Source organism: Pseudopipra pipra, chromosome W (assembly GCF_036250125.1).
Source record: "Pseudopipra pipra isolate bDixPip1 chromosome W, bDixPip1.hap1, whole genome shotgun sequence".
In the NCBI taxonomy this organism is placed as follows: Eukaryota; Metazoa; Chordata; class Aves; order Passeriformes; family Pipridae; genus Pseudopipra; species Pseudopipra pipra.
This window is the reverse complement of record NC_087580.1, coordinates 912,684-934,369: the sequence shown is the minus strand read 5'-3', so window position 1 is coordinate 934,369 and position 21,686 is coordinate 912,684. Positions and strand designations below refer to the sequence as shown.

Genomic DNA, 21,686 nt, shown 5'->3' with positions numbered 1-21,686 from the left:
CTGGGGTTCAGTCATTTTCTCAGAGAGGCTTCTATGACAGAGAGAAGACTTAACCAAGGACACTGTGTCAATGGAACACAGCTGCACAGATTCATCGTCCATCCGGTACCACAATCCATTGCTGGCCTGTAAAAAAAAGGCAAGAATCTCTCCATGGTTTCTCTCCAAAAACACAGGTAGGAAACTGCCAAACCGAGAGCATGTCAAAACAAATGCAGTCCAGCCACTAAGGAGGCCTTCTGCCCCAAAACTTTGGCTGTCAGTAACACTGACAGGAAAGTTTATCTTCCCCAGCACACATTTTTCCCCATTGGGAAGGAAGTTGCTCTTTTACCTTTGTGTAGCAGAAATAGTGTCCTCCATGACAGCTGACACCACTGTGCACCAGGACAGCATATAAGGAGTAGAGGAGTGCTTCTCCATCTGCCTGAGACATGTATGGGCGAAGATCCAAGTACTCCGGATACCCGACAACCTATGGAGAGACCAAGAGGGCTCAGAAATGACCCTGGTCTGTGACATGAAATAGCCTACCAAGGGCAGGGGCCAGTCCAGGGGTATCAATACATCTCTGGGGCTCATGAGCACTTGGTTTTCCATAAAGCAACATAACATCGTTTGGGTGGCAGGAAACCCTTCTCAGTCAAAGCAGCCCTATCAGAGCACAGTGCTTGCCTGTCTTCCCACAGGAACTTTCCACTCCCCAGAAGGGACCACAAAAAACCCAACACAAGCAGCTTGTGACAAGCATACTGCTTTAGGAAATCTGCTTCTTGAAGAGAAAGCTGCACACCAATAGTGTACACACCTTGCTGATCTTGCCACCAGTGAAGCAGTCAAACCTCTTCAGACACACAGTGAGAACCTTGGGTGCACAGTGGACAGTGAACCTCTTAGTGGCGGCAACATTCTTCTCACACCTTGAAACCAAGCACAGAGCACAGCGCTGAAATGCACCCTATCTTCCACCAAGGCAGTCAGACAACCTTTCTTGTCTCGTGCATCCTTATGCTATTTTAAGGCAATTCGGTGCCATATTTAAAACAAACAAACAAACAAACAAAGAAAAAACCCCAACCCCCCTCCCCCAAAAAACCAGACAAACAAAACTGTGTCTCATCAGTGTGCAGTAAACTTCCACGAGAAGATGACTTCTGCTCAATGACTTGTAGCCCCCTCACACAGAGTCTCGTGTTAATATGTTGTTAGTAATCATCTTACTTGCTACATTTAAAGCAGTTTTCCCCATCCAGGTGCTCAGGTGTTACAAAGTCCTCCAGAGCTGCAGTGAGGGATGAGGCTGCCTGGAGAATTGAGAAATTGGTGCACTGAGCTACAGCAAATGCCCTGGCCCAAACATTTTCCAGGAGCTGACAAGAAAACCCCTGTAGCTGATGCTGAGGAGACCCGTCATGAATCTGCAAGCTGTATCCAGAAGGAGCCAGAAAGAGAGTGTGGTGCTGAACATTTCCCCTGTCCCAGAGGTTCTCAGGGGCAATCAAGAGCTCCCTCTCTGTATCACCTGCCATTGAGCTACTGATGTTATGTAGGGTCATCAGTAGTGAAAACAATCCAACCCATCAGCCTGGAAGCCAGACAGGTGTTGAAGGAGGGCAAAGGAAAGAAGGATGAGGATATGTCAAGGGTGCAGAGCGCATAATGGCTGCTTGTCCAGCTTCAAGCCAGCACCTACAGAGAGACCAGTGCCATGGCCTCTGCAGGAGGACAACATCCGTTCCCCTTCCCATCCACGACCAAGACCTCTTGTGTTCACAGTGTATGCTTTCAGGACAAATGTGTTGACTCTGAAAAGCCTTGCCATGTCTTGAAGCACACCTGCAAAACCTCTTACTTTGATATCCAAGGGGACATCCAGGAAGGCCTCATAGGAATCAGAAATGGCTTTGCAGCTGAAGCAGATGACTGGAAGGAAAAATCAAAATGCCGAGCAATGGTGAGCTGAACGATGGTACTGCTTTGTGCTCATTGTACCTGCCCTGCTAGTCCCAGGGCCAGCTGTTGGGCACAGGCAGACAGAAGGGCACAGGCAGTGCCAAGGAGAGCAGCTGTTGTAGAAACATACCTCTGGATCTCAGAAAGCCTCCAAATATTTGGTGGACAATGGTAGTAGATTGAGATGATATGTCCAAGCTGGAAACAAGTCGTAAGACAGAGCATTACTTCCTCCAAGCCCCGGCTGTAGGTTTTCCTTGATGAGGCCACATCAAGGAGTCCAAAGGGCTCAGAACTTTGTAAAGGTAACTTGCTTGTGCTTACTCGTTGCTTGCACTCAGACAAGCTCTCTGCATGGCATTGACAGTACAGCATAAGAAGTCATGGGCATCTTCCTCCCTGCCAAGCTGAAAATGTTCTCCTATGACTAAGAAACAGGAAGTTAGTAGTTGTCTCCTACAGGAAGGGAAGAAAACCTGTCAAAGAACCTGAAATCACATACATCTGAAACCCCTGAGAACAGCCCAAGGCAGGATGACACTGACTGAACGCAGGACCTTGTTAACATGCGCTTCCATGATGCACATCATGCAGAAGCCTTGTTGGCGACCTGAGGAGGGAGGGAGAGAAGGTCCTCTGGTTAGCAAAATATCCCTACTGGTGGAATACTCCTCTTCTTCCACTCCCACTCCAGTGCAATATGCCACTCCTCCCAGTGTTTCAACAAGCACGGGACGTTTTAGTGCATAGAAAATGTTCTTCAGAGGAATGCTAAACTGAGGTTTTAACTTGCAGGAATAGAGACCCAGAGCTAGAAAGATGTGCCTTCATGAAGAATAAGACAGCTGGATAGGACAGGTGGCTCCTGAGTGTACAAAGAACACAAGTTCTGGGGCTGACAAAGGGCTGCTTTTCTCCTAAATCAAATTTCAGGTTCTGGGAATCCTTGGGATTTGATGAACAGATTCACAGGGAGATGTCCCTAAGAGTACTCACAGGCCTGGCTGTGCTCCCGGGAGAGCAGATAGTTGGCCAGCGGCGGGGTGTATGTCAGGCATTGCAGGACAGCATTAAGGAAGCATGTGTTGCCCACATTGAGGAGTCCTGCTCCAGCACTCTGTCTTTGCTGCCAGACCATGCAAATCTTCTCTGGGGGAAAGAGGATCCTTTGTGGCGGAGTCATTCCCTCGGCAATGACTGCAGGGAAATTCCATTTGAAAAGAGACGAAATGAGGCACAAAGGCATATTTAAACAGTGAGGTCTCTACAGGAGCACTCAGGACCATCTGCTTCAACTGCCAACCCAACAACATCAGGGGAAGCTTAAACAGTGCCATTTAAATTTACTGTTTTGGAAAAATCCATTCCTCTGTTTACGTTGCTGAGAGTCCAACAAACCCACAGTCTGATTTCTGGGCCGCAGGCTACCTTCCTTTCTCAGTAGAGTTCTAGACTGGGTTATCAGTGAAGCCATCCCTTTTCCTGATTGTAACTTGTTGAAAACAAATAAATACTGAGCACGGAAGGTAACCCAAAGGATGGCAGACCTCTCTACGAGCAATGGCAGCTTTCAAAGTCTTGTACCTAGTGTCAGAGGAGCGACAAAAGGTGTTTTCCTGGGTCTAATTGTAAACACGGGGGTCAGTTTGACTGCTCTCAGGAAACATCCCAGAGATCACTCTAGGTTGTGAGCACATCATTCTGGGATTTGACCCCCAGCCATGTCAGTTGTCTGTGGCAGTTCACAAAGTCCAAACCTGCTGGTGAAGCTATTACTCACAGGAGTCGTTCCCTGCTGTGGCCATTGCCTCTCTCAGGAAGAGAGTGCAATGCTTTAGATGACCAAGGATGTCTTTCTCTCCAGAAAGAGAACAGCACCAATCCCGTCACCTAGTTGCAAAGAAATTACTGTAGCTCACCGAAAGTATCAAAACTCTAAATAAACGCAGAACGGCATCCCCCACCAAGTCTTTCAGTGGTGCTCCTAACTGCTGCTGAGCTGCAGCTCACGCCCTTATGATCAGGCGCGGGGCACCAACTCACAGCGGGTTCAAAGGCCCTTTTGAAATGCTCCCATGTACGTTACCTTCTCTGAAGAGGCCCTGCTGCTCTCCTGACACTGCTTCAGCAACAGAGCCCTCTGGCTTTCCCACCTCCTAGGAGTGACCGTCTTTCAGCCACTACTTTAACTGCTGCCTTTGCTGCTCTCCTTTTTCTGCCTCCCTCCCTCCCACAGCAATCAAGGTGGGCTGAGCCCATCCCCTCAGACTACAGTCACCTCCCTGCTTACCTATCCTAGGCTATGGAAAAAAACCCAAGAATCAGCAAACTGGAATTCTAGCCTAGGTCATACCTGGCCAGCCTATAAAAGTTGTAACAGCTCAGCCTACAGCTAGGAAGGTATAAATCAGCCTATACTTTATCCCCTATACCCTGCTCTATGATCTGGGCCAAAAGTCAAAGCATTACCTTTGAAAGAGGAGGAAAGTTGACGAGAAATGGTCAGTAAACAATAAATCATCCAAAAAAGGCAGGCACACAAGTAGCAAAGGAAGGAGCTGAGTTATCCCGAAGGCCAACTCTGTCCAACTGATTTTCGTTGGCGCACTCCTTAGGATACCGGATGGGTGCCACATCTCTGCCCCTTTGTGACATGGGGTCACATGGAACCCCATGGAACCCCATGGAACCACATGGTTCTTGGGCACAGGAACCCACATGGCACGTCCGCCAGGTGGAAGCCACTGGACCTCCCCCCGTGCTGGTGGCAAAGGGCTCGTCATCCTCTGACAGAGCTCCCACACCTTCCCTGAGCCACACGGCCTGAGGAGTAAAAGCCTGCTCAGGGCTGTAACTGAGCCAGGTCACAGCTTTTCTGGCCCCCAAGACGCTGAGGGTTTCACTGCCACTTCTATCAGGGAGACTCTTAGCAAAGCACCTGGACTCTTATGGGTTCATTTCCAATTAATTTCATCTGCCCCCAGGGTACAACCATGGGCTGACCCTGAACTGGGACTGCCAAAGGAACCCTTCAGAGGCTGCGTTGGGAGGACCTTGGCTGGCTGCTGGCCCCCGCCCCGCTGCTGTCTTGTCCTCAAGCTCTGAAAACGTTCCGGGATGGCTTTTTAGCAGCTTCCCATTTACTCCTGCCGCTAGGGTTGGTTAGGTTTTGATCAGCCGCAGCTTTAGCCAGACTCCCACTCTGGATGGTGAGGGCACGCGCGTGTTAGGCGGAGCTATCCCCTGCACGTCCGGCGCCGAAATAAACAAATACCGGCTTAATAGCACCTGTGGCTGTTGAGTTTTGCTACTGTTGCCTTTTCCTGGCATCAATGGCTAGAGACAGTTTTGTCCCTGCTGCACTTGGCCTATGTTGTTTTGGGCTTGTTGGAAATCATAAAACTTTTCTAATTTTTTTAGTGTTCCTAATTAACTTTTTGATTAGTTGTTTTTAACACACATCATAGGCGGTGCGTTCAGCCTTAAATCAACTTTAGCCAGCATGGAGTAAAAATTGTCATAAGCTCCTTTGGGAGAACACAGCCTGGGAAAAGTACTAAAACTGTAAGTTTTGTTGAAGTTAACCCTGTTATGCTTCAGTGGAGAAAGCCTGTCAGAGAAAGATGTCCTGTTGAAGGAGGAGATCTGGAACACAAGATTTATGGACTACAAGGACCTTCTGCAGAAACCAGTAGCTAAAGAAGAAGACTAACAAAGGCTCAGCATTTGTGTCAGAAAATCCCTAGGGGAGGGAAAATATACAAAAAAGATTAAAGATATGAAGTTATTACAGTAGAAAGGGAGAAATTAATAACCAATCCCACATAGAATACTAATTAATGAAAGGGAGTGAGTGATGTAATTTGGAAGCAATGAACATTAATTTCTTTGTTTGCCAAATCTGTATAAATAGGTGAAAAGCGATGTCTTGCTGTCAGTACGGAGGCAGGATTTTTGTCAGCCACATGCACCCGCAGGGCTGCAAATAAAAGTAATCCCTTGCTTTCTAGCACTAAAAAGCCAATTTGTTAGAGGGTCCTATTTATCCTGACAGTTTCAGAGGTGTTTAGCAACAGGCAGTCCTCTGGACACCTGGTGTAACCTCTGCTCAGCAGGCAGATAGTGTTTCTCATGCGCCAAGGATGCAGCTGGTTGTTATTTAACAACACTTGACCTGGCTGGTTTGGCCCCTGCCTGGAATGGGGCATCAAGTTTTACTCAGTTCTTCTCAGGACAGGTGGTTTCACTCCTGCCCAGCTCAGCACAGTTCATATGGCTCCTGCTGCACTCCGAGGTGTTTCTTCTTTTAGACTTGGGGCATCCAGCTCGGGCATGACTTTGCTTGGATGGCTTTTTTCATCACGTCTTGCAGCAGCTGGTTTTATCCCTGTCATCCTTGGGGAGGCTCCTTGTATCCCTTACCCAGACAAAGTATCTGCATTTACTCCTGCATTACACCTCTCAGGTGACCTTTTTATGCCCCTGCCCTAACCTGATGTCCAGGTCCTGTATTACCGTCCTCCCAGCAGCACTTCAGGAGCTCTCTGATGAAGACAATCAACAATGGCACTCGTGAACAGTGCCTCTGCTCCTGCCTCCTGCTCATATGGGGGCATTTTAGGACAGAAACAGCTGTGCTCTGTGACCAAGCTGGTCCTACATGAGTCCCCTTTGCCCTCATCGTCAGTCCCTGAAGGTCCAGTGCGCCAGGAAGACCCCTTCTCCCCCTCCCTATCAGCCTTCCCATTTCCAGGCCCCAGGCCGACTCCTTTGCTCCTCACAGGCCTTGCAGGTCACAGGCACCTGCCTGCCAGGCTGGGATGGCCTCACAGCAGCACAGGGCAGCACAGCAGCACACAGAGCCCCATCTTAATACCAAACAGACTCTTCTCCCCTGAAAGGGCCACTCCTGTTCTGTTAACGTGTTTCAAGCCTAGATTAAGATTGTTATATTGACATGACAAACCAAGGATTAGGATGTGCCCTGGCCTGCAGAGTGATCAGGTCCAGGTGATCAGGCATCATAAGCTGAGCTGTGCTGTACAATTCGGTGCTAAAGGGCTTACAAAATCTTGCTATGCTGGTGCTGCTTATAGAAATCTTGTGCTACTCAAATAATGGTATTCTGGGCTATAGTGATCATACCATGAGGTTAAAAAAAATGAAGCTTTAATGGTAACTATGTGTCATGGTTTGAGATAGCCCCAAAAAATCCAATTCCCTAGCTCCATCCCCCTCCCACATCTCAACCTAATGTGAGATGGACTTTTCCAGACAAAACACACCAGACTCAAAGTGGGGGAAAGGGAATATATTACAATGACTGTACAAATAAATATAACATCACATTATACACACGATCACAACTATCTCTACCATGACATATAGTATTTACAATGGACCAGATCTCTTCTCCCCTCCAAATAAAAGTCCAGGAGGGAAAGAAGGACAGATCCCTTCCAGTCCTTAAGCAGCAGCATCTTCTGAGGCAGCAGTCTGTCTGTCTTCTCCACATGCAGCAGCTGATAGCTGGCTTTCTGCCAGCACTCAACGAGGGAGATATCCAAGCTCTCCCTCGACCCCCTTGACACAGGCAAAGGGGTCTTCCGTGGGCTTCGTAACCCCAGACAAGGTCATATCACCACGTCATATCACGAAGACACAGGGGGTCTTCGTGACGGTCTGGTATCCCAGGAGACTCAGCTCCTTGCTTGCAGGGCCTCTGTGCCCTGTCTCTCAGGCTGCCACCGTGGCAGCAGTGCGAGGGGGGAGCCAAGGTCAACTCCCCCCGCATTCCATCTGGCTGTCCCGGTCCAGCTCCGGGACGCCCTGAGCTTCTCAGCTCCTCTCTCTCTCTGGTGCTGCATGTCCAAAACTACTCTCCAAAATAGGAGTCCATGTACCTCTTTTCCAAGAGGGATCTCAAAGGAGTTTTGGGGGGCTGGTACAGTCTTACCCCAAACTCTGTCTTTCAGCTGCTGGCTCTCCTTTCTCCCGACTCTGTCTTCCAGGAGTCTTCTCTGCAGTGCTGCATGTTTCTGTTGCTTCTTGGTCTTATCTCTGGCTCTCTGCCACAGTTTCTCTGGTCAGCGTCGGCTGCTGCTCTGCGCTCATGGAGAAAAACATCTCCCAGCATAACTACAGGCACCTAGCCCAGCTTTATGCTGTTCCAGGTCCCTGCAGCCCCCAGCCGGGGCTGGGAGGGCCCAGAGGGCCCGAGGGGCTTAGAGCCCCTTCCTCGTGGCTCTACAACATGGCCACCTCTCCTACAACAACCAAAACTACAACTCTTCTCTTCCGGTCTGGTTGTGATATGTTTACATTTTTGCAGGAGCACCCATTGGGCAGAATTTCAAAACTTCCAAGGGTTTCCACCCCTTGGGGTCTACCACTTCTCTTAGCCTCTGGGGGAAAACAAAGTCCAAACCACTACACCCACGATGGTTGCAGACACTCCCAGTAGATCCCAGTTGCCCTCAGCATGCTCACAGTCATACCCAGTTAGTGCCACTTGCCCCAGGATGCTTCCAGTTCCCATCAGTACAATCCCAGTCACTCCCAGTCTATGCCAGTTGCCTCCAGAATGCACCCTGTCACTCCCAGTCATTCCCATTTTCTTCCAGGATGATCCCAGTTGCTCCCAGTTCTCCTCTATGTAGTTCCACTCACTCCCAGTATGATCCTGGGCACTAACAGTCACTGCTAGGATGGTTCCAGTATGGTTCTGGTCACTCCCACAGTGATCCCAGTCACTCCCAATAGGATCCCAGTTGCCCCTAAGGTGGTCCCAGTTCCTCCCAGTCCCCCCCCAGGATGGTTCCTTTCCCTCTCGGGGACTCCCAGTCTGAGTCCTGGATGATGCCATTTGCCAACTGCATGGTCCCAGTTGCTCCCAGTATTATCCCAGTATATGTCCAGTCACCCCTGGTATGATCCCAGTAACTTCCAGACACTTGCAGTATGAATCCAGTTTGACCCCAGTCATCCCCAGTATGGTTGCAGTCCCTCTCACATACTCCCAGTATTACTGCAGTCACTCCCAGGATGATCCCTGTCAGTCCCACTGTGATCCCAGTATGAGCTCAGCAGGGGCCTGGCTGCTCCCACTATGATCCCAGTTGCCCCCAGCATGGTTCCAGTTGCTACCATGGACCACTTCTCTGGTTCCAGTAACTCCCAGTATGATCCCAGCCTCTCCCAGTACAATACCACTCTATCCTAGGAGAATCTAAGTTACCCCCTGCATGGTCCCAGTTGCTCCCAGTCAGCCCACTATAGTTCCAGTCCCTCCCAGTATGATCCCTGTCACTGCCAGTCTCTCCCAGTCTCTCCCAGTCGATCTCAGCATGCTCCCAGTCACACCAGTTATGCTCCCAGTCAGTTCCAGTGTGGTTCTAGTCGCTCCCAGTATGATCCCAGTTGCCCCCAGCGTGGTTGCTCTAGGATGGATCAGGAATGGGGACCACCCGGAGTTCCCCCCGTGTCACCCCGTTCTGGGGGGGCTCTGGGGGGGGCACCTGCACCCCAACACGGCACCCAGCGCTCCCCAAAAGGGGCCGGGACCCCCCGACACCACCCCACAGACCCACAAGGACCCCCCAACCCGCTCAGAGCCCACCCAGAGCCCCCAAACCCCAACTGTGGGGAGACCTTTCTGGGCACTGGGGGTGCCGGGAGCCCCCCCGGCTGCGGGGGCAACTCCTCCATGTGCCGGCAGAGCCGCAGCGCCCAGCGCTCCCCACCTCGAGCCCACCGGCGCCCCCCCCTCGCCCCCAGCGCCCCCCGGGACGGCAATTTGGGCAGGGGGGAGGGGGGGGCGCCCAGGCCGGGCCCCCCCGCGCTGTCCCGGCCGTGGCGGCTGCGGCGGGGGCCGAGTGCGGGCGGGAGCGGCCAAGAGCCCAGCGCTGCCCCATCCCGACCTGCCCCAGCTCCAGCCCTGCTCCTGCCGCGGGAGGCCATGGCTTTGGGGGCAAGGGGGGGCAAGGGGGGCCCAAGGGGGCTGGGCCAGGGGGGGAAGGGCTGCAGGGGGCGGATCCCGGAGGAGGAAACCCGCCAAAAGCGGCGGCCCAGCCGAGGGAGGAGCCGAGCGGGAGCACAAAGAAGAGCAGCCAAAAGGTCCTGGCGGTGGCTCGGCAATGGCGGGGGGGCGAGAGCGGTTTGGGGGCCCCCCGTGAGAGCCGGGGGGGAACCCCGGTAGCCGCGGAGTGGGGAGAGCGGAGAGGGGCAATCCCGGAGCTGGGGGACCCCCGGAATGCTGGAGGGGGGGGGAGCAGAGAGGGAGCGCCGGGCCCCTTAAGCGGGGGTCCCGGAGAGGGGGAAGGCCTTGGAGTGTGGAGAGGAGGGGGGGCCTTGAGGCGGGGTGGGAGCCGAGAGCGCCAAGAGGTTTGCGAGGGTGGGAGGCGAGAGAGGAGGGCCGGCCGGCCCCGGGAGGCAGAGTGGGGAGAAGTGAGCCCTGGGACCCCCCTGGCAACACTAAAGGGGACCCTGGAGAGTGGGAACCCCCCGGAGCCGCGGGACCCCCGACAGCCCGGAGAAGGGGGACCCCCAATGCAGGCAGAAGTGCCATCAGGCCAGACAGGGGGGACCCCCCTAACCCCAGAGAGCAGAGAGGGGGAACTCCTGGGAGGGGATTTTGGGCTGAATGTTGTTGTTTTGGGGGTTTTTATGGGCACAGGATGCCTGGTGAGTTCTAGGGCTGGACTTGGGCAGGAGAAACACCCAAGGCAATGTGCTCACCCCTTGTTTCCCCCCCCCATCAGGATTTCTGCTTCCCAAAGCTTGGGCGGATGGAGGAGGAGGCTGCGAGGAAGAGGAAGATGCCGCGGGCCCCCCAGGCAGGTGAGGAGGAAGTCAGTGCCCCTTTGGGTCGGTCTTTTGTGGCCGTCCTGCCGGGGCCGGAGTTGGGGAGATGTCCTTGGGCTTCCCTGTGGGCCGGACGCAAATCCCCTGCCTGTCCTTGTTGCTTCCTGCCCCAGGCCCCGAGGTGAGGCCGGAGAGCGCGGAGGACAAATCCCGGCGGCAGAGCCTGGTGGGAGAGGCCGTTTTGAAGGGCTCCCCGGCGCAGGAAGGCAGCGGGGAGGAAAAGGGCCGGAGATGCCCCCGCAGGAGGGGCTGCAAAGCCAGCCCAGGGGGCTGTGAGGAGGAAAGAGCCAGCGTGTGCCGGGAAGGTGGCCGGAGCTTGAGGCGGAGGTGCGAGCTGGTGGTCCCTGAGCAGCCTCCCAGCAGAGAGGAGCACTTCAGGTGCTTAGAATGTGGGAAGAGCTTCAGGACGAGCACCAACCTCCTGAGGCACCAGCACATCCACAGTGGGGAACGGCCCTACACGTGTAGGGAATGTGGGAAGAGCTTCAGTGACAGCGCCCACCTGCTCCGACACCAGGTGATCCACAGTGGGGAAAAGCCCTACACGTGTGGGAAATGTGGGAACAGCTTCAGCCAGAAGTCCTGCCTGATCCGCCACCAGCTCATCCACACTGGAGAACAACCTTACACCTGTGGGGAATGTGGGAAGAACTTCAACCGGAGATTCAACCTCCGCACTCATCTGGGCCTGCACTCCAGGGAACGGCCCTACAAATGCTTGGAATGTGGGAAGAGCTTCAGCCAGAGCTCTGACCTGATCCACCACCAGAAGATCCACAGTGGGGAACGGCCCTACAAGTGCCCGGAATGTGGAAAGAGGTTTAGAACCAGCTCCCATCTCCTCATGCATGAGCAGATACACACGGGGGAGAGGCCCTTCCGCTGCAGCGACTGCGGGAAGGGCTTCAAACGCAACTCCCACCTCGTTATCCACCGTCGCATCCACACCGGGGAGAAGCCCTACAAGTGTGACGAGTGTGAGAGGAGCTTCACCAACAGCTCTGCCTTGACCTACCACCAACGGACCCACCAGTAATGGAAGCCTACTGAGTGCCCCGACTGCGGGAAGAGCTTCGGCCGCTGCTCCAACTCCATCAGCCATGGGAGGACCTGCATTGGATGATCCACAGGGACCCCCGTTGGGCACAGACCTGGTGACCCACATTCCTGGTGATCCATGTTGGGCAGTGTATTGGGGCCTTGGGCATAATGTATTTAAGGAGGAAAAAGTCCTTGTGCAGATGGAATTGGGTGCAGAGAGGAGCAGAGTGGGAATAGGGGAGAGGAACAGCTCTGCAGACCCCCAGGGCAGTGCAGGAGGAGGGGCAGGAGGTGCTCCAGGCCTAGAGCTGAGATTCCCCTGCAGCCCAAGGAGGAGCCCACGGCGGAGCAGGGGATGCCCACAAAGAAGGATGTGAGCCCGTGGGCAGCCCGTGCTGGAGCAGAGTCCCTGCAGCTGCTGCGGCCCCAGAGAGCTCCAAGGGTCTCGCTCAGCACTGCTGGTTGTGGGGCCACACAGAGGGGCTTTAGGCACAGGAATTGTCCTTCCTGGCCCCAATGGAAGTCTGTGACTTTCTCTGAAATTTGGAGAACAAAAATAGGATTCTACTTGGGTTGTTCTTTGGTTGTTCATTAAAAAAGCAGGAGCTCATTGTCTCAAGGACTTGCACAGCTCCGAGGGGTTTTCAGTCCCAGCCCCCCAGGTCACCCCCCAAGGTGCTGGACGGCCCTTCAGACCCACCTGAGCCCACCCCCCGTGTGCCCACCCTGTGCAGGGCAGCTCGGGGAGCCCCCGGGACAGGGGATGGTGCCTCTGGACCTGCCTCCCGAGGGGCTTCTGCCACCCCTGGGGGGCACAGAGGGGACAGGGGCACCCTCAGCTCCTCCTGCCACGAGATGAGCTGGGACAACAGCCCGAGCTCCCGGGGCCTGGGCAGGTCCTGCTCCCTCCTGGGGCTTTGCCTGGATGCTCCTGTGCTCCTCAAATAAAAACACAAAAAGCTCATAATCCCCCAAGGGCCCAGCAGTCACAGCTCTCCTCAGCAAAGCAAAACTGGTTCCATAGGAGTGATTTGTGGAATATTTATAAGGAAAAAAAGTCAAAAAACGAGACCAAGGATCAACTGACAGAGATGAAAATACCTGTGGATGCTGCTGTTGAGTCACTGGCAACTGCAAAGTGTTTCTATACTTACTAAAACTATATAACCCCCCTCCATCAATGCCCAGCAGGTGTTGTTGGCATCACTAGTGTAAATAAAATTATTACCAGGCTGGTACTTCCCCAGGTGAGAACCCTCTATCTGTGTTTGCAAAGGGAAGACTCCAAAGGATGATTTTCTTCCTGTCCCAGTGCTTGAATATTTAATAAGGTTTAATTGATGCCGTGTTTTGTTCCCGTACCCAAGCCCCAAATTCCTCCTGGTGGGGCAGCCCCGCCGAGCTTTGCAGCTGGGAAACCCGATCTGGGGGTTTGCTCCCTGTTCCTCAGGTGCTTGAACACAGCAGAGGGGCAGCGGGACCCCTCCAGCCCCACCCCAAGAGCCCGTGGGGGCAACTCCCCGGGCAGCCCGAGGGACAGCGCCAGGGCGGCCGTCAGGGCCCCGAGGGGACAGCGGGGACAGCGGGGGGGCTGCGGCGAGGCCCCCCCACGGCCCTGGAATGGCAGATCCAGAATGGGGGTTGGGGAAGGGATGTGGAAAAAAGGGGAGGCTCGAGAGCACCCGTCACCCCCCACCCCCAGAGCCCGAGGCAGGGTGTCCTGGGGCAAAGCCCTGGTGAGACCCCCCAAAGCCCTGCAGCCCCCCCTGCACAGGGGGATGCAGGGACTGGGAAAGGGATTGCAGGGGTTGTGGAGCTGGCTACTGGGGTGCAGGGGGGTCCCGGAGCTGGGGAAGGAGATGCAGGGGGGTCTCAGTGCCCAAGAAAGGGGATTCAAGGGAGGCCCGGGGTCAAGGCAAAGGGGGGCTCCCAAAGCCCCTGCCAGGGGGGAGTGGGAGCTGGGGCAGGGGCTCCGTGGGGAGAGAAAAGGGGGTGACAGTGGGATGGGGGTCCCGGGGGGGCACACACGCTCCGGGGGGGGACACACAACCCCCATGGACCCCCCTCAGCTACTCCCACGGGCGGAGGCCGAGCCCCAGCCCAGGGAGACGAAGGCAAAGACGGAGCCCCGACCCCCGTCAGCATCTTGGGGGGGCGGGGGGGCAGGACCCGGGAAACGGCGGCGGCTGCTGGGAAGGGACTGGGATGGACTGAGATGGACTGGGATGGACTGGGGCAGACTGGGACACTGGGATACAGCAAGAGCAGGACTGGGACCCCTCGGGACCAGAGCTGGGGCAACAGGGATCATACTGGGAGCAACTGGGACTGTCACCAAACGGGAATAAAACTCTCTGTCACTGGAGTGTCAGGATTAGAAAGTGGTTTTATTTTTTTCGGCACTGGGTGCGGGGGTGGGGGGGTCTCCTCGCATCACCCCCACACTGGGCTGTCTCATACCCTGGTTTCTGTGGATGTAACTAATACATGTGCATTACACTTCCTCAGACTCATGCATATATACTAAATACTCCCACAGATTCTCTTACACATTTGAATCAGTTCTCAGAACTCATTTACATCAGAGTAGGGGTCTCTCGAGGGTCTCTGGTGGCCCTTTGGGGAACATCTCTTCTCCAAATTATCCTTCTTTGGTCACAGGCCTGAAAAACCAGTTTCTTCTTCTGGAATGCTTCCCAGCTCTGGGGGCTGGCCAAGATGTTCCTTCTTATCAGTGCTGCTCCGGAGCTGTAGGGACTAATTTGGACCTTTTGGGAACAAGTTAGAGTCTTACATGAAGTACAAAAGGATGATAATTCCTGAGGAGCTGGGCAGTTGTCAAGAATGATCATCCTCATTTCCAAACCCCTCTCCATGGGTCAAACGAATTCCAGTGACTGTGAGGACAGTGATTATTGTCTTTCCTGCATTTCTGTGAACTGTTGTACCGATGTTTGTAACCCAAAGTGTTATAAAGCTCATCAGTGAAACTTGCTGAAAATTTCAACAAGTCTCAGAGGGGGGAAATGTTGGGAAAATCTTTAATTTCAACAAATAGAGTTTAAGTCTTGTGAATTCCTTCAGCTGTACCAGGCAGGGCTTAGTCCTGGATCCACCCACGGCTGCGTTCAGGTGGATATCTTAGTCCTGAGACTAAACCACGTGGGCCTGAGCAGCACTGATAAGAAGGAGTATCTTGGCCAGCCCCCAGGGCTGGGAAGCATTCCAGAAGAAGAAACTGTTTTTGCAGGCCTATGACCAAAGCAGGACAGGTTGAAGGAGGGATGTTCCCCAAAGGCAGCGGAGCAGCACGATGGCTCCAGCGCTGGGGCTGGGGGGGCTCCTGGGGCTCCTGGGGGACCCGGGGGGCAATGAAGGGTCAGTGGGACCCCCTGGAACGGGCACCTCCTGAACCCCCATTTCTGGGCACCGGGACCCCTCTGAACTGCCATTCTCTGGAAGAGGACTCTCCTGTGCCCCTTCCCTGGCACAAAGACCTCCCTGCACCCCCTTATCCATCCCCGGGACCCCCCTGAACACCCTTCCCTGGGCACCAGAAACCCCCTGAGCCCCCATTCTCAAACTGGTACTGCCCTGAACCCCCATTCCTGGGCATGAGGAACCCCCTGCTCCTCCTCCCCCAGTATTGGGACTCACCTAAACCCCTTATCTGGTACCGGCACCCCCAGAAGCCCCATTCCCGGGAATGGGAGACCCTCTGAATCCCCATTCCTGGGAAGGGGACTCCTCTGCAGCCCTTCCCTGGCACGGGGACCTGCCTACACTCCCTTATCCAGCCTCTGGAACCTCCATTTCTGGGCAGAGGGACCCCCTGAAACCCCATTCCTGAGAAGGGGATCCCCCTCAACTCCCATTCCTGAGCACGGGAACTGCCCTGAACTCCCATTTCTGGGCACTGGGACCCCCCTGAACTCCCATTTCTGGGCACTGGGACCCCCCTGAACCTCCATTTGTGGTCACGGGGACCCCCCATACCCCCGTTTCTGGTACCAGGGCCCCCTGAATCCCTATTCCTGGGCACCAGGACCCCCCTGACCCCACCTCATCCAGCACTGGGACCACCTGAACCCCCATTCCCAGACACGAGGACCCCTCTGCACCCCATTCCCGGCCCCAGGATGAGAAGGGAAAATGTCCAGTCGCTATTGGGAAAATGCTGCCCTGCTGTTGACAAGGGAGACTGTTCAGCTGCGGGTGCTGGGGAGGGTGCGAAGGTGCCTGCAATCGGCACAGGTCAATCAGTGCCATTGGAAGGGGCGGGGCTGTTGCTCAGAGAACAGCCGGGTTGCCAGTGAGCAGCCAATGGGGAGCTACCCAGAGGCAGCCAATGGGAAAGCTGCGCGGGGGCACGAAGGGGCAGCCAATGGGAGGGTGCGATGGAGCAAATGTAGCCAATGAGCAGCCAATGGGACACCGAGCGGACGGACAGGCAGCCAATGAGGAGCCGTCGCCAGGGGAAGGCGCTGAGCGACTGCGCACGCTCCGAGAGAGGAAGACCTTGAGCCTTCACCCCCGCGACCACCGAGACGAGCAGCAGAGAGAAGTGCGCAGGGCCAGGGATCATGCATCCTTGGCGCATGAGAAACACTATCTGCCTGCTGAGCAGAGGTTACACCAGGTGTCCCGAGATTTACAGAGAGCACCGCCCACTGTCGGGGGGTCATGAATATGTAACACACGTGACGTCTTGATCAGGACGGGATCTACATCTGATACCGCACTGATGGAAGCCCTTTCAACCCAAGGCGACTGAAGGCCCACACCAAGACCTTAAACCATCTTGTCCAGGAGCTGCTTTATGCTGATGACGCCGCCCTCGTCGCTCACACAGAAGCAGCTCTGCAGCGTTTAACATCCTGCTTTGCTGAGGCTGCTGAGCTCTTTGGGCTGGAAGTCAGCTTAAAGAAAACAGAAGTTCTCCATCAACCTGCACCTCAGGAAGTCTTCCATCATCCCCACATCACCATTGGCCAATCAGAGCTCAAATCAGTGCAGCAGTTTAATTACCTGGGCAGCCTCATCTCCTCGGATGGTGAGACTGACGGAGAGATGGACAACAGGTTAGCAAAGGCATAGAGAGCTTTTGGAAAACTCCATAAAAGAGTTTGGCGAAATAAACACTTGAAGAAAAGCACAAAGATCAGTGTTTACAGAGCCATTGTGCTGTCTACTCTCTTATATGGGTCCGAATCATGGGTCATCTACAGCCACCACCTGCGACTCCTGGAACGCTTCCATCAACGCTGCCTCCGTACAATCCTAAACGTCCACTGGTCAGATGATGTGACCAATCCATCTGTTCTAGAACAGGCAGCAGTCACAAGTATTGAGACCATGTTGCTGAGAACACAGCTGTGCTGGGCAGGGCACGTCTCCAGGATGAAGGACCAACCACCCCCTCCCTAAGATCGTGCTCTGTGGTGAACTTGCCACCGACTGCTGCAAGAGAGGAGCCCCGAAGAGGAGATACAAGGACTGCCTGAAACAACATCTCAGCCTTGGCCACATTGATCTTCATCACTGGTCTACTCTGGCCTCCAGTCGGGAGGTCTGGAGACACCCCATCTCTAACGCTGCTGCTTCTTTTGAGAACGCAGCAGGATCACCATCGAGGAGAAAAGACAACGCAGAAAGAACCGTGTCCTGTCGATCCCATCCAAGGAGTCTTTCTGCTCTGCCTTTTGCAACTGGACGTGTCTATCTCGTATTGACCTCTTTAGCCACCAGTGTGCTTGTAGCAAATGTGGGCAGAGCCCTTCCCAAATCTTCGTTCGCGAACCCCAGCCATGATTTTGGATATTAATTTGGGAGTCTGGACTCATTGGTTTATTTAGTTCTGGAACTGGTCTTTGGTTTATTTGGTTTTGGAAACAGGTATTTGGTTAATTTTGTATTATGGGTACTTCAGGTTGCAAAGAAAGAATCTTGAAGAAATCCTTTCTGCTATTTTGGATATTAACTTGTGATTTCTGGACGTATAAGTTGATTTGGTTTGGAAACTGGTATTTGGTTTATTTTGTATCCTTGAACCATTGGAAACAAATTGGGACCCCCTTGGAGGGACAAAGCTGTTGATGCTCCAGGGGTTCCAGGACCCTGAGGATTCCAGTGCCCACTGAAAGTGTTATTCAGGGAGATCCTCTCGGTCCCTGGATGCAGGGAGTTCCAAGCAAGATCCCTGGGATTTTATTAAGGCATTAAAAGGTTTATAAAAGCTATATAAAGGTATATAAAAGGTATATAAAATATATAAAAGGTGTACGTAACCAACATAGAAATAGAGCTCTATAATGTAATATGATTGACTTATAAAAAGTTGTGATAGAACTGTAAAAGAAGAGATGTGATGCCTCAGAGCTTTTTGGGCTGCCCAGGGAGGTGGTGGAGTCACCGTCCCTGGAGGTGTTTAAGCAAAGACTGGCCATGGCACTGAGTGCCGTGCTCTGCTTGACGTGCTGGGGATGGGGCGTAGGCTGGACACCGGTTGATCTCACAAGTCTCTGCCAACCTCATGGACTCTGGGCTTCTGTGCCACCCCAGCTTTTGGGGACAGCGTGCTGGTGGCTCAGAGGTTCCGTCCTTGCCTTGCCTTGCCCATCTCCTGGCTGCCAGGCAAGGGCCTTGTGACATCACAGCCTCTGTGGAACAGCGCGGTGGCTGAAAACTGTCAGTGCTGCGTCCCCGTGCCCAGAGCCTGGGCAGAAGTCGGCTGGCAGGGACGGGCAGAGACTGTGCAGAGGTGTCAGCTCGTCCCGCAGCAGCACGATGCCCAGCCAGGGCATCTCCTGGCTCCTCAGGCTCTCGGTGCTCCTGCTCTTGCCTGGCCCACTCGAGCCTTGCAGCCGTGCCACAGGTGCCATTGCTGAGAACCGGGGTTTTCCTTGGATGGCCCCTTGCCAGAAAAGGCAGGAGAGGCTGGAGAGAGGGGAAGGAGGGGGGTCAGGCCGCTGGGATGGTGCCGGCGGGCCGTGAGCCCGAAGCCAGCAAGGCCTTGGGCCCACACGGTGTCAGGGGAGGACTGAGAGCCCCCAGGGAGGAGGAAAGCTGGGCAGGCCCCAAGGCTGCTGGGCCTCTTCCTTGCCAGCCCTTTGGCCAAGGCCCCGAGGCAGAGGTGGGGCTCAGCCCCTGCACAGCAATGGGGCACAGGCTGAGCCCCAGGGACACCAGAGCCAGGCGGCCTGAGCTCTTCTTCCTGCAGCGTCTGCCTGGGGCAGCCCAGCCAGGCCTGAGTCTCTGCAGGAGAGGCCAAGCCCAGCCAGAGAGGGCTCAGCCCTCTGAGGCTGCACTCACTGCAAAGGGAACAAAACATTGGCCCAGAGGACATCCTGCCCCCAAATGGAGAACTGGAAAGGTCAGGAATAAAAAAGTCACCCCCCTCCATTCTTCAAGAAATGTTCAGACCTCTTTCCTAAAAGCATCCAGGACTCGGGTCACCCAATTTTCTCTCTGAGAAGGGTTTTCCATGGTTCCCCTCAATTCCCAGGTTCAAAGGGGTCCCAGCACACTTTGGGATGCGTTGGATGCTGTGTTGGGGTGCAGATGTTCCCCCAAAGCTCCCTCAGAACAGGGTGACACAAGGGGGGGGAGTGGCGGTCTGAAAAATAAAAACTAGACACGATCCCAGTATGGGGAAACTGGAATAGTTTATTGAACACGAGAACACTATTTTAAAGGCATCTGGGGCTGTATGTTAATGAAGGGGATAACCTATGTTAATTGGGGAGTTACACAAATTTTTACTGCAATTTCCAAATAGTTAATTTTTCTTCTAGTAGGATTACATGGGGGACAGAGGGATTACAGGGGTTTAGACATGGTTTGATACAATCATCTCAAAAGTCCTTTCTGATTTCTGCTGGAGCCAAGCTTGATCCATGAGGTAGAACTTTAACAGGTCTTGTGAGAAGGGTCCAGCTCCTTCAGATCACAAGGTTTTTGTCAGCCCTTGTTTTCCTTTGCTGAAAGCTGGGTTTGGGTTCCCACATCTGCCCCTTTTTTTTTTTTTATTTTTCTAAAAAACAAAAAACTCGGAAAAAACTTTGATCAAACGTTTGCTAATGCAAGACAAAATACAAGGGAATACAAATATTACCTTAAATGTTTTCTTTAACTAGAGTATTAAATTTATCATGCTAACTAAACATGTAATCTAAGTTTTGATTACTATTTTTTTCTTCAACTTATCAATGCTTTGATGCATTAGTTCAGAGTGAGTAATAACAAATTCTATAGCTGCATTTTAGAAGCAAATGTATTCTTAAATGGATCTAACAAGAAACATTGCAGTCTTACTTTTAATACCACAAGTGAAATTAATGTTAGCAAGGAGGCTCCTTTTTCAAGGCAATGTACAGCCTTTTATATACCTGAGATGGAAAGTACGATTATGCAAAGGCGTGTCAGAATAGTTTTGGCCACAAGGTTTGGCATTATAAAGGCATGTGAAGGAATCCGAGCTGTTTTAAGGCATTCTGCATGTTGCTACATAAATTGTTTTCTTAAACTTAGCACTAACATTAAGAACATTAAACCAACCAGAAAGACTATTAGATACTTTTGGATATAGAAAAGTAAACAAGGAACAAAATGCAAGAAGGAAAAATTCCCAACAATGCTAAACTAAATAACTCTGAATTAATATAAAACTTGTTTAAACAACTTAACTTATTTCTATTATTTCTTATTAGAAATTACTCTTATAAAATCTTATTTAAGCTATCCTCTAAAGATTCTATTGACTTATAAGCGATTGATTTTGAACCAAACTTAATAACTTGATGACTTCAGGGTTCGTGTGCTCCTGACTTTTACCTGAAAGTGTTTTTTTAGTGTTTGTTTTTGAAAACTTTTATTTAACCTAAAACATTTCTGCAAATGAAATTCTATTCAACTCAGGGTGATATGTTTTCTGTTTTTTATCTAAGGGTGTTTGTGCATGTGTGAGGTAATGTGCATTTGTGTATAAATCAGAACATATTAATTATTGTATTTTCACACGCATGCGTACATTCACACATTCATACTCGATGGCCATCGAACAAACATCATACAAACATACTTTTGGGTTTCATTTTACAGTGTCTTTTGGTTATGAACTGAGAAATTGGCGTTTTTTGTTTCTCACCCTTAGATTAGTAATATATGTTTTCTGTTTTTTATGATAGTATAACCTGTAAAAACATAAGCATATTTTACTTCATGTTCAATTTAAATTTCAAATATATATAAACATTCCTATAGTTCAAGGATAAAATATATACTTCTTCTATTTTTAAGGCAAATATATGTCTTTCTGTGTTAATTTGGCTTTTGGACTTAAGGAAAATTGTTATTGTGAAAACTTTAAAATTTTCAAAAATACAGCTATGCATACATTTAAAACAATTTGGCTATTAGTTACGGAAGGGTGTCTTCATGCAGCAAAGGGTCTTTGCTTCCCTCGCTTCCCCCCCCTTTTTCCTTTTGTTTGTTTGTTTTTGCGCAGGGGGACAATCTCTCCATTGGTAGCGTTTTGTTCGCCTTACTCACACTGTGAAACTGAAACAGTTAGGTTAATAAACAAAAGGGTTTCCAAAAAAAGACCAGTTCTTAGTTTAGGCTGCAAAGAAAAGGGAAAAAAAAATCAAGGAAGGGGGTTTTTGCTGCTTTGACTACTGCTGAAGTCGGCAGCTTTGTGTCTGCCCCACTCCGTTTGTCTCCGGGGTCCCTCTGTTCCTGGGTTTGTCTCGTGCTGTTGCCGCTGGGTTTCCGCTCGCTCCCTCCTTCGCCGACGGTCCCGCTGGGGCTCTTTCCTCCCTCGGACCTTTCCC

At 52.4% G+C, this 21,686-nt stretch overlaps 1 protein-coding gene and 2 long non-coding RNA genes across 4 annotated transcripts in view; 2 read left to right on the top strand and 1 right to left on the bottom strand.

Annotated features, from left to right (window-relative positions):
* LOC135405816 (uncharacterized) overlaps window positions 1–13,102 on the top strand; it is a 147,174-nt gene extending 134,072 nt beyond the window's left edge. Inside the window, exon 2 of the long non-coding RNA XR_010426023.1 lies at window positions 12,148–13,102. This is a non-coding gene — a long non-coding RNA (uncharacterized LOC135405816). The remainder of the gene's footprint in view (window positions 1–12,147) is intronic.
* Window positions 1–21,686, bottom strand: part of LOC135405804 (uncharacterized) — a 369,333-nt gene that overhangs the window by 75,044 nt on the left and 272,603 nt on the right. The window lies entirely within an intron of this gene.
* LOC135405953 (dynein axonemal heavy chain 5-like) overlaps window positions 16,283–21,686 on the top strand; it is a 28,936-nt gene continuing 23,532 nt past the window's right edge. Inside the window, exon 1 of the mRNA XM_064640466.1 lies at window positions 16,283–16,420. Within this exon, the coding sequence (XP_064496536.1) occupies window positions 16,283–16,420 (138 nt within the window). The remainder of the gene's footprint in view (window positions 16,421–21,686) is intronic.